The following is a 13,115-nucleotide window of genomic DNA, read 5'->3' as shown; positions in this document are numbered from 1 at the left end:
ATATATATATAGTCCAGGAACGAAGTGCTGAGGTCCTGAGAAGGACCCCTTCTCCGGACCTCAGCACTTCGTTCCTGGACTATTACAATAGCCTTTGGACAGTTCTCAATGTCTTTTTTTTTTTAAAACCTTTACTTCAATATCTATTCTAAAATAAGAGTAGCAAGGGCTAAGCAAATGGCATTAAGTGACTTGCCCAGGGTCACACATCCAGGAAGTGTCTGAACCCAGGACTTCCAGACCTGGCTCTCTATCCACTCTACTACCTAGCTGCCCTTATTCTCTGTGTCTTAAGTTTTTTCCCCACCGAGTCACTTATCCTGGAGTATAGGTTTGACCATGTCACCCTGCTAGTCATTGAACTCCAGTGATTTTCTGTTGCCTGCAGGATCCAATCTAAAGTTCTCTGTCATTTAAAGCTCTTCTTCTCCTGGACCCTTCCATCTGTTAAGCTTTCTAACCCTTTGCCCCTTTCCTTCTTGGAGTTCTCTAACCGTGGCACTCCATCTGTGATCTGCCTTTGCACTCACTGTCCCTCATCCTGTAAGCCTCTTCACCAGCTCTTCTTAGGTTCTTTTGTTTGGCTTTTTAAAAAATTCACCTAACATCCCACCTTCTGCAGTAGATCTTTCCTTCTCTCCTCAGTTGCTAATGCTCTCCCTTTCAGCTTTACTTAGTTTTCTTGTTTCTTCTGTTGGAATATAAGGTTCTTGATGGCAGGGCTTGCTTTCATCACTTAGGTTCCTCAGTGCTTAGCGCCCAGTGCCTGGCACAAACTCGGGCACTTGATAAACGTTTGTTGATTCATCTATTGTCTGATTAAGTTGCAATCTGAATTCATGTTGGAAAATCCGTATTGGAGTTGCCCCCTAGAACCCGAAGGGTTATAATGTCTAAGACAGACCTCATTGCCTTTCATTTTCTGAGGGATAAACTCCATGTGGGTATGTTTTAATCTGCCATCTTCAGTTTTGCTGCCTGATGATTTTTTCTCAACATACAGCTCTTGGATCTAATGAGCCTTCTGAGGTAACGAAACTCTCCCATCAGTATTGTCTATATGTAAAGGTATAGCCATTAAAAAAAAAAATTATTCTCCTGCTTATTGAGTTGATCTTAAAAAGATGGTCTGTGCTGAATATATTTTACATCCATGCCCTCAAAAAATATGATAGAAGTGACCTGGGATGCCATTTCATCCAAAGTATGAAGATTTGGGTTATAAAATGAGAGTCACCTTGTAGGATGTAGATAGGTTTCCCTTCATGATAGTCAATGTTGTATTTAGAATTTCAGAATTCTATGTCTCTGAGTTCTAATTTCAGAATTCATGTCAGACATGAATAGTACTGATTTAGGCCAGGTGTGATAGTCCTAGTCTATAATCTTTGCTGATGAGGAAACTGAGGTTTTCTTCTGTGACTAGATTTTTGAAATGCATAAAGAGTTCCAAATCCTCTATCCTTGTGGAGAGGGACTAAATGGACTGGAGTTCCATGTTTTTGGAAATTAGAGTAAGCACAACTCTTTTTTAGTTATCTCCTGGAGCTTTTTGTATAGTAGAGAACCATTCAGTAAAGGGAACCAGTTTGGCTACAACTGTAAAGGGAGTTAGATGGTTTCCTTCCCAGAGGCAGTATGATGGACAGAAGAAGTGAAATCCCTCAAAGCTTTAGTGTTCTTAGATTTCTTTAACAAGTCCTCTTTCCTACCCTCCATTATAAGGGCCTAATGTTTCCCATCTCTATCACTATTGAGTCTAACCAGTAAAATCACAGGCTTCATTCCTGCCATGAAATTGATATTGTCCAATTCTCTCGGTGACTGTGGCTCTGTCTTGGGCCTGCGGCTCTTCTGGATCTCCCTAAGAGAATTCAGAATTTGTCCTTCTTTCCTGGAGATCCTGCAGTACTGACGAGTCCTTCTGGGAACTCTAAGCTTCACACACAGAATGGGTAATCAAGACAGAGGATAACAAATGAAAAAAGAGCTGGTTAGGTAACCACTGACGCACCTTACTTCTCACGTGGATGATTCTCTGGCTCTGTGCCTAGGAAGACATCGTATTATTACATAGTATTATTATATTCTTTCAAGTCTCTGATTAATTAAATCCCATTAAGTATTCCTTTTCTTTTAATGTTCCCTTTCTGGCCTCCTATAAGCAAAGGTGGGGATAGAATCACGTGCAGTTAGGAGAACGTATTTGTGTAAACATGACTTCTTGAAGCAGCTTCGTAACTCTTCCCCTACCTTGTAAACTACCTTTAACACCATCAGCTCCTGCTCTGTCCCTTTATGGCCTCCGCTAACACTTCTCTGCTCGCTGCTCCTCTACCCCCAATGTCAGGTGCCAGATCTGGAAGAGCCCTCATCTCAGACATTTCTGCTTCTATATAATTCTGCATTGTAGTCTCCTGCTGGAGAAAGGTTCCCAGCAGACTAAGGCGACTCCTGAAAGATCTTTGTCTTGTGCCCCTCTAGCCACAATTCAGTTAGAAACCAAAGTTATCAGCCTTTTGCTTTCACCACAATTATCTTCTAATTCCTAAAGAAAATATTTATTATTAGTTGAAATAATACTAGTAATGAGAAACACTCAGAGCCAGAAAGATCCAAGTTTGAATCCTATCGTTGCTGTTGAGTCATTTCAGTTGAGTCTGACTTTTTGTGACTCCATTTGGGGTTTCCTGAGCAAAGACAATGGACTAGCTTGCCATTTCTTTCTCCTTATAGATGAGGAAACTGAGGCAAGGGGGTTAAGTGACTTGGACCAGGGTCACATAGCTGGTAAGTGAGGTCATATTTGAACTCAGTTCTTCCTGAATCCAACCCCAGTGCTCTGTCTCCTGTGCCACCTAGCTGCTCCTGGTTCAAGTCCTGTCCTTGACAAATATTGGCTGTGTGACACTGAGCAAATCACTTTTCATTTCAGAAAACAACTCTTTAAGGCTAAGTTGCAGAAAAAGTGCTATCCTGAATTAGCAGGAAGAGTTTCCTCAGGCAGAATCGGAGATAGCTGCAGTCTCTATCCTTAGTACTAATAATTTCAATACTTTAGTGAATTTGTAATCTTATCAAAGTATGCGGGCAGCTAGGTGGTTCAATGGATTGAGATCTGGACCTAGAGAAGAGAGGTCCTGGGTTCAAGTCTGGCCTCAGATACTTCATAGTTGTGTGGCCCTGGACAAGTCACATAACTCCTTTGCCTTGCTCTTATTGCTCTTCTGCCTTGGAAACAATACACAATATTGATTCAAGACAGAAGGTAAGAGCTTTAAAAAAAACAACACATTTCTTGAACCATGAACAGATTATTCTCATAAATATTATGCAGGGATGAAAATAGAAGATCTTTGCTTCAAATGATAGCTTATTAATCACTTTGGGAGTCTTAATCTCATAGTATTTAAAGGTTTAAAAAGAGCTTTATTTACATTAGCTTATTTGACAGCAAATGCCATCTTCACAATATAGCTAACATTTACACGATGCTTTAAGGTTTGCAAAACTTTACAAATATTATCACAGGAGAGAAATGCAATTAATATGCTTATAATATTATAATAATATTATATATTATATTATTATATATAATTATTATTATTATTATTATTATGGATTAGGAAACTGAGTCACAGAGCAGTTAAGTGAGTTACCCAGGGTCACATAGCCAGTAATTGTCTGAGGCTGAATTTGAATTTAGGTCTTATTGACTCCAGATCTAGCTTTCATTCTTTTTATTTATGCTGTCATGAGGAATGCAGTTAGAGAGGAATAAGTATCCCCTAAAAAATTATTTCTTGTTGCATTTGAATGCAAAATAAAACTAACTCCATGAATTCCTGTATTTAGAGTTAATACCTAATAAAAATGGCTCTAATTCTGCAGCTAGGTGGTAGGGCAGATAGAGTTCTAGACTTGGGAATCAGGAAGAGCTGAGGTCAAAATTCTGCTCTCAGATCTTCTACACATGTGACTCTGAACGAATCACTTAGCCTCCCTGTGCCTCATCTTCTTCATCTGTAAAATGTAGATGATAATAGCACTTACCTCCCAAGGTTATTGTAAGGATCAAACAAAAAAACATACATGAAATGCCATTTAAATTGAAAAGTGCTTATAAACACTAGCCATTAAATATATAACAGTAACATAGTAATATATAATTTTACATTTAAAAAGCATTTTCAATTACCCTTTGAAAATAGACGTTTTTCTTTGGTCACTTAAACATCTACATTCTTATTTGGGTAAGTATTCCCTCTACAGTTTTCATGGTCAAAAAATCGATCACCCTATGGCCAACCTAGTGATGACTCTGAATTCAGCTAGGCTCTCTGCCTCCAATAAAAGACATAAAATCTGTTTTGGGGCCCATACCTGAACAGATCAGCCAGAGCATAGCCTTGGAAGAAGCCTGGGTTGTCGTCACACTATAAGGAGATCATGCTAGTACTTCAGTGGAGGGGGGAGGTGGGGTTAATAGTGCCAGTTTTATTATACCCTGTTTTACAGATAATGAAACTGAATCACAGAAATGGCTGGGATCACAAAGCCAGTAAGCACCAAAGCCAAAATCTGCCCCACCACTGATTAACAGTATTCTTTTGCCAAAGAGACTGTAAGTAAAGAAGGTCTGCAATTCTGAAATTTATTAAATTGTCTTTTCACCTTCTTTTCTATGTTTCTTTACTCCAAGTAAAGGATCATGGCAAGATTGAAAGAGGGCAGGGCATTATCACAGCCTTTTTTATTCCCATATGGATGTTTTTTACTGCCTAGTAAGGCCTGTTTGAAAAGGGGTGCTATACAAGGAAAGCAAAAATGTCATTACTAAGCAGCATACACATTGTTGTGCGTGCCCCCAAATGGCATTTAAAGAAGAGAGATTCTTGCATGTCACTGTGCCTGTGGCAACTGAATCATGAATTGGGGAACCATTGAGTCATATCCAGTATGAGCACTTTGATCTGGCAAAATTCAGTGCTCTGTCTGTGCCCTTGAGAATGGCACAGGGTAATGTGGAGACATTACATGAAGCAAATTTATTATTTATTTAATATCGTATATTATAATAAAAAATTATTAAATCTTAACCAAGGTGAAATTTAACCAATACAACTTACCATTATAAACCACATATCATAGGATGGTGCAGCCTGTTATTTTGGACTTGACCTAATGAAATCCATTCTGAGCTTTCAGTTACCAAAAAAGAAAAACCCATCCAGGAGTAATCTAGCTTCTTTAGTATCACTAAAGGCATCTGCCAAAGGACCTGCACTTTATTTATTCTTTATAATGCTCAGATATGGCAGTGGTCAGGCAGTTACCATTGGCAGTGGGAAGAGAATGCTATGAAGGGAATTAAATATTTCCAAACTCTGCTGATGTGTTTCCCTATTACTCTTATTTCCATCACTGGCAGCTCTACTTTGAGGGAAGCCACAATTAGCATGGGACTTGGTCTTAGTGTTCTGGCTCCTCTGTTTCCCTCAGTGAAAACCTTAATTATTCTCTGTGAAAAGGAAAATTGCTATTCTTCTCCCTATGATAGCTTTTCCTTTCTAGAGTCCTTATATAGGCCATGAGGGAAAATGTACCCCCCCCCCCTCCATTTCTTAGGTCTACTCATGGCCCGTGATCTCCTCCCAGTTTACAAGATCATCCAGTCACACCTCTAGAGATAGTTACAATAATAATCACTTTAAAGTATAGAAAACAATTACATATATGATTTGATCTTCACAATACAGTAGCTGCTATTATAATCGTCATTTTATAGGTGAGAAGGCTAAGCCTAGAAGAGGTAAAATGACTTGCCTGAGTGTCTGAGGTAGGATTTGAATTCAGATGTTCCTGAATTTGAAGACCAACCTTTTATCCACTACACCAATGTATAGAGATGGTGCCAAAACTTAAAATAGAACAGGGCCCACTAATGCGCATATAAGGATTGCTTTATAGACCTCATAATGACTCAGTTTGAAAATGTAATGTTTTCCGTGGCTTATTATATATTTGTTAACTATTTCCCAATTATAATTTAATCTGGTGTGGACTATACTTGGGAGTCCATTTGACCCTTGCAAAGGGATTACATCTATGTAACTATGACTGAGATAACTACTATAGAATGCAAACCTTAATAAACCTAAAGGATTTTAGCTTCATTTAGTTCTTTCAAAGCACTGTTAAAGAGTAATCCAGATGGCCAAATGGGTCTCCACAGGTTTTCTGGAATACCAATATGATTTAAGCAGGAGTAGGAATCATATACCATCCCTATTCACCAGTACCCAGGATGGCGGGCATTTACCAAGAGTTAAACAGAGAGAACTGTAATCCAAAGGAAATGAAAGTCCAGACTTCAGCCTACCTCCCAGAGATGTAACATTTTAAAATCTATTAAAATAAAAGAGAAGATGAATGTTGAAACTTTACCTACAAGGAAAGCAAATTTCATAGATTTTAGTTGGGATATTTTCTCTAATGTATACTAAAGTCAGATTGCCTGGGTTCCAGGCCAGTTCTGTGACTTACTATTGGTTCAATTTAGGCATTTTTCTTCAGACTCCTCATTGGAAGGTTGAATACTGAAGCTGAAGCTTTGGCCACATAATGAGAAGATAGAACTCACTGGAATAGACTCTGGTGTTGGGAAAGATTGAAGGCAAAAGGAGAAAGGGATGGCAGAGAATGAGGTGGATAAATAGTGTCATGGAAGTGTCTATGATCTTAGACAGACTTTTTGGGAGATAGTGGAGGACAGAATGATCTGGCATGCTACCGGTGCATGGATTTCACAAAGAGACAGGCACAACTGAATGGCAACAATAACAGACATTTTAATTCAAATTCTTGAACTACTCTGAGCTAGGGATGATAGATTCTAAGCTTGAAGGGCCCTTAGAGGTCACTGAGTTCAACTCCTTCATTTTACAAATGATGAATCTCATCCCTGGAGAGATTAAGTTTTTTTCAAGGTCACACAGGTAGTAAGTGTCTCTGAGAAGCTTATGTAAGTATTTATTACTTATTCTTCAGGCTAATGACGATACTATCATTAATTTGAGGAGGAGGAGGAGGAGGAGGAGAGAGAGAGAGAGAGAGAGAGAGAGAGAGAGAGAGAGAGAGAGAGAGAGAGAGCGCATTAATGACTAGGAGAATCAAGAAAAGCTTTCTAAAGGAGATGGCATATGAAAATAAAAATTGTGAGACACAATTGAGAAGGGAGTGCATTCTAGGCAAGAAGGACAAGTTATTTTAAAACATAGCAATAGAGGATGTTATACTAAACATGGGGAACAAAAATTAGGCCAATATGGCTAGAATATCATGGTGTGGTACAGTAAAAAGAAGCTTCTGAGACAAAGGATTTAGATTCACATCCTACTTCAAGTCACCTTGTTTCCCTAAGCCTCTCTTCAATAGTGAAATGAGAATACTGGATTAAATGGTTTTTGAGGTTCCTTCAAATTCTGAACCTATGGTCCTAACAACAACTACAAGAACAAGTGATGTCTATGTAGTATTTTAGATATTATACTGAATAATAAAAAATAAAAACATGCCTTAAATACAAACAAGAATTACAAGTGCTTCACATAGAACAAGAACAAGAAATGATGTCTATATAGTGCTTTAAGTGGCTTCTCATTTGATCCTCCCAAGAATTATGTGAGGTAGGCCATTCAGGGTACTATTATCTCTATCTTACAAATCAGGAAATTGAGCTTCAGATAGGCTGTGATTTTTCTCATGGTCACAGGACTAATAAGTTTCAGTATTTTCCTGTGGGTTTTCTTTCTACTACACCAACATAGTACCTTCTAGGAATGGGCAGATGACAAGTACAAATGCATAGAAATGGGAAAGACATGTTGGTTTTGGGGCACAAGGTCAATGCCCAGTTTGGCTCAGCTGCCAATACCAAATTGTTCCAACCTGGAGAATGATACTAATGAGCATGCCATTAAAAAGGAAATGAAGAAAAAGTGCCACACAGAGACCTGAACCAAACCCCACTCTACCCACCCCTCATGACAGCCAAAGTGAAGCATGACCCACTAATGCAGCCTTAATTCATTTTATTTTGCAGAGACAGCAAGCTTACCATGTTGCTGCGAGAGTCCCTGGGAAACATGAACTGTCGCACCACCATGATTGCTCACATCTCCGCAGCCGCCGGGAACTATGCAGAAACCCTGTCTACCATCCAGATTGCATCCAGGGTCCTAAGGATGAAGAAAAAGAAAACTAAGGTAAGGGTATGTGAGTGTGAAGGGACGGGAAAGGATGGGCTTCCCAGAACCCTGCCACAGCCTAAGGAAAAATGGGAGGTAGGAGGAGTCAATATTTGTAATCCCTGAGTGATAAGGAGGGAGACATGACTCATGGCTGCCAATGAAGGATTTAGAATTCATACTTAGGCTCCTAAGAAGGAGGATCTTCTAGATGATGTGAGGGGAGGTTTTATTTCCTCTGCCACAGGGCTGGAGCCTTTCAATATACAAAGTTAAACCTAGGACTCTGACCAGGAATATGTTTGTTCTTTGTGAGTATCTTCTCCTCTTTGTATCCATTATAAACATTATATTGTGTCCATTATAAACATCTTACATTCAGTTTTTATTTGATATTAAATGTAGCCTTTGGTGAACACAGGGATACCTACAGGAGTTTTTCTCTTGCTATCTTGTGATCTTAGCAGGATGAAGTTTAAGGTTTCCAGAGACTTTCTAATCTGTTGATTCTGACTCGCATGCCATCCTCATTCCCTTTTGTGTTCCTGGACAGTATCTTCACCAGAATGGGTTTTCAAAAACCAGTTCTGATGGTCTCTGCTTTAATGATGAAAGTCTCCTCAATCCATGGAACTTGTCCTCATAGTGTAGCATAGTGGAATGTAGGTTGAACTTACCTGTGTAATCTTGGACAAGTCCCTTAACCTCTCCAGGACTCAGTTTTCTCATCTATAAATGGAGGTTTTGAATCCAGATACCTCTAAGGCTAGATCTGGTCCAATGTCTAGCCATAGTAATGATAGCAAAGCCATTTCCGATATTGGAGTCAGGTTTGTTGTAAGTCATTGTGCCACATGAATGGTGCCGCCTTGCCCTGGCTAGCCTTTTCAAGACTTCTAAGTATAAGACACTAAGTTCACCCTTGCCGAGGTGCAAAGTTTATACACTCATTATCCTGGGTTCATCCTGGGCACATACTAGCTGTGTGACCCCAAATAAGTCATTTAATCCCATGTTGCCACAGGCAACATTTCCTGACTTTAAATTGCAAAAGAGGAACTGATCCATATTTTTAGAAGAAACAGCTTCATCACCAGGTACAACCTACACTGAAGTCATCACAATTCCAGACCCCCAAAATATCCATTCTAGGGTTATAATTTGTGTGGTTCCCTATCCACCTTTTTTCTAGCTGTGAGCATTTCTGAGTCGCTTACTTCACTAAGACTATTTGAAGAGGTTTGGGCTACCTTTTGGACTGTCCTTATATCATATAAGCAAAGTCACCCAGAGGGTTCCCTTCCATATTAATTCACTTTTCTCTTCCCCACAGTATACTTCAAGCTCTTCTGGAGGGGAAAGCTCTTGTGAAGAAGGCAGAATGCGCCGGCCAACCCAGCTGAGACCCTTCCATCCTCGCAATGCTGTCGACCCAGACTTCCCTATCCTTCACTTGTCTAGTGACCCAGATTACTCCTCTAGCAGTGAGCAGTCCTGTGACACTGTGATCTATGTGGGCCCCAATGGCACAGCCCTCTCAGATAAGGAGCTCACTGACAATGAAGGACCCCCAGACTTTGTCCCTATAGTCCCTGCCCTGCAGAAGACCAAGAATAACAGCAAGGTGGAGGATGCAGGGGACAGTGCTTCCAACAAGTCAGAGAGGGACTGCCTGAAATGCAATACCTTTGCAGAGCTCCAGGAAAGACTGGACTGCATAGACGGCAGTGAAGAGACCAACAAGTTTCCTTTTGAGGAGTTGCCCATCCAGTTTGGGGCTGATCAGATGAGTAAGTGCCCCACTTTATCTAGTCAAGTGGCTGAGGTGAGCCAGCTCTCAGATTCTGATAAGGAAGAGAATGGTTCTGATGGTCAGTTGTTGGATAAGGAAGAGCAGGAAAGCGCCAGTCCCCTGGTCACCAAGTTACAGAGGAATCACTCCCCAGTTCCTTCTGCAGCCTTCACCAATACTCCCACACCCTCCTCACCCAGGAGCATCCCTGGCAGCTCCAGCAGCCAGCCAAGCTCTTCCCAACTTACCCACAGCCCCAGTCTTCAGAGCAGTCGGGAAAGCCTCAACTCCTGTGGCTTTGTGGAAGGCAAGCCCCGGCCAATGGGTTCTCCTCGCCTTGGCATCGCTAGCCTTTCTAAGACTTCTGAGTACAAGCCCCCAAGTTCACCCTCTCAGAGGTGCAAAGTCTACACTCAGAAAGGGGTGCTCCCCTCTCCAGCTCCTCCACCACTACCACTGCCACCCTTGACCAAGGATTCTGGAATGGTGTCTAGTGAATCTCTACTGCAGCCTGAGATTCGCACACCTCCAGTAGGAATGAGCCCTCAGGTCCTGAAGAAATCCGTATCCTCTGGGAGTGGGGGATTTTCAGAGACCATCATTGATGAGGAGCAATCAGCCACATCTCCAGGGTCCAAAAAAGGGGTCCTGAGCACAACCATGGTCACTGTCCAACAACCTCTGGAGTTGAATGGTGAGGATGAGCTGGTGTTCACTTTGGTAGAGGAACTGACCATCAGTGGGGTCCTTGAAAATGGGCGTCCCACCAGCATCATCAGCTTCAACAGTGATTGTTCTGTGCAAGCCTTGGCTTCAGGCTCCCGTCCAGTGAGTATCATCAGCAGCATCAGTGAGGACCTAGAGTGTTACTCCAACACAGCTCCAGTCTCAGAGGTCAGCATTACCCAGTTCTTGCCGCTTCCCAAGTTAAACTTAGATGAAAAAGTCCGGGATGCTGGGAGCAGACGGTCTTCCATCAGCTCTTGGCTGAGCGAGATGAGCACAGGAAGCGATGGTGAGCAGTCATGTCACAGCTTCATAGCCCAGACATGTTATGGGCATGGGGAAGCCCTGGCAGACCCTCCACTCCCAGACTTTGCAAACGCCATCCAGAACACTAGAATGATGTGTGGAGACAAGCCAAAGGGAGGCCCAGAAAATTTACTCATCCTTTCTGAAATGGGAGAAGAGGCTTTCAACAAGGGCTCACCTATCAAAGGTTGCAAAATATCAGCTCTTGGCAAAGCTATGGTAACAATTTCCAATGCAGCAAACTTAGGTGGCTGTGATGGCTACATTCCCATGAAGACTAACATTACTGTTTATCCGTGTATTTCTGTGAGCCCCCTTAATATCCAGGAGACTGATGAGGCCATAACCTCAGTCAACTCATCTTCCAAAGCAGCCCAGGCTCAGGAGGACAAGGAAGCTAGCACAAAGAAAGAGATCAAATTTGAAGACCCTTGGCTCAAACGAGAAGAGGAGGTGAAAAAGGAGAATACTTATCCTAGTAATGTGACTAGCTTTGAAAATGAGATGGGTTCCACAAAGCCTGAGCCTAGGCATGAACAAGAACAAGGCAAGAAGCCCAACTCCGGAGACAGGTTCAGCAGCAGCAGCAGTAGTGGGGAGACATCTAACTCCCCTGTGTCTGACAACTTCAAGAGGATTGTGGATGGGTGTGAGATGACCTTGTCCAGCCTGGCCACCCAAGCCCCTGTGCATGCCAACAAGAGCCTGAAGGCTAGCAGTCTCCCGAGGGCATTTCAGAAAGCCAGTAGGCTGGATGACCTGGACAATGTCTTCTATCACTGTGCTGCCGAGAGCAATGGTATCTGCTCTGCAGGCTCTCAGTCCTCCAAGACCACCCTAGAGAGGAGAATGGCTTCTCCGAAGCACTGCGTTCTGGCTCGGCCCAAAGGGACACCCCCTCTCCCTCCCATCCGAAAGTCAAGCCTAGATCAGAAGAATCGGGCTAGCCCCCAGCACAGTGCCCCCAGCAGCAGCACTAGCAGTCCCTTGAACCAGCCGGCTCCTTTCCTGCCCGGCTTCCCGGATGAGCCCAACAGCAAGACAAAAGACACCAGTAGCAGCAAGTTGTTCAGCGCCAAGCTTGAGCAGCTCGCCAGTAGATCCAACTCCCTAGGTCGGTCCACAGTGAGTCACTATGAGTGCCTGTCCCTGGAGAGGGCCGAGAGCCTGTCCTCTGTAAGCTCCAGGATGCACTCTGGAAAAGACAGCACCATGCCAAGGACTGGGAGGACCCTGAATCGTTCCGCCATGTCCTCTCCCACCAATTCCTGCACCTCGCAGTCCGCTGGGGCCTCACCCAAGGCCGGCCAGTCGAAGATCTCTGCCGTGAGCAAGCTTCTCCTGGCTAGCCCCAAAGCTCGGAGCCTCTCCACCTCCACCACCAAAACCCTTAGCTTCTCCACCAAGTCTCTGCCACAGTCAGTAGGGCAGAGCTCCAGCCTACCCCCCAGTGGAAAACACATGTCTTGGTCCACCCAGTCCCTCAGCCGAAGCCGGGGGTCCGGACTCACGTCCAAACTTCCCCTACGTGCGGTCAATGGCAGGATCTCTGAACTGCTTCAGGGGAATACGAGCGCCCGAGGTTTGCAGCTGCGTGGGAGCTCTGAGGCAGAGGAGCGGGGCGGCCTTCCTGGAGAGGAGAAACCAGCCGTTCACATGCTGCCCTCGCCCTATAGCAAAATCACCCCGCCTCGCAAGCCCCATCGGTGCAGCAGTGGCCATGGCAGTGACAACAGCAGCGTGCTCAGTGGGGAGCTCCCGCCAGCTATGGGGAAAACAGCCCTGTTCTACCACAGTGGCGGCAGCAGCGGCTATGAGAGCATGATGAGAGACAGCGAGGCCACGGGCAGCGCTTCCTCTGCCCAAGACTCCATGAGTGAGAACAGCAGCTCCGTCAGCGGAAGGTGCCGAAGTCTCAAAACTCCAAAGAAACGCTCCAATTCAGGTAAGCTCAAGGTTTTAGGCGCAAAGAGCAGGCTTGGATTTTTCCCACCTTGAACCCCACCCCAACGTAGAGCGATGGTTAAGCTTGGTTGTTGACC

General features: G+C 43.3%; 1 protein-coding gene across 1 annotated transcript in view; it reads left to right on the top strand.

The window, feature by feature from the left end:
• The window catches only part of KIF26B (kinesin family member 26B), a 632,023-nt gene that overhangs the window by 576,593 nt on the left and 42,315 nt on the right, over positions 1-13,115 (top strand). The window contains exons 11-12 of the mRNA XM_044674977.1: positions 8,105-8,267; positions 9,583-13,018. Of these exons, the coding sequence (XP_044530912.1) occupies positions 8,105-8,267; positions 9,583-13,018 (3,599 nt within the window). The remainder of the gene's footprint in view (positions 1-8,104; positions 8,268-9,582; positions 13,019-13,115) is intronic.

The sequence above is a fragment of the Gracilinanus agilis genome, chromosome 4 (assembly GCF_016433145.1).
Source record: "Gracilinanus agilis isolate LMUSP501 chromosome 4, AgileGrace, whole genome shotgun sequence".
Classification (NCBI taxonomy): Eukaryota; Metazoa; Chordata; class Mammalia; order Didelphimorphia; family Didelphidae; genus Gracilinanus; species Gracilinanus agilis.
Note: the sequence above shows the minus strand (reverse complement) of the source record. Positions and strands in the feature narration are given on the sequence as shown.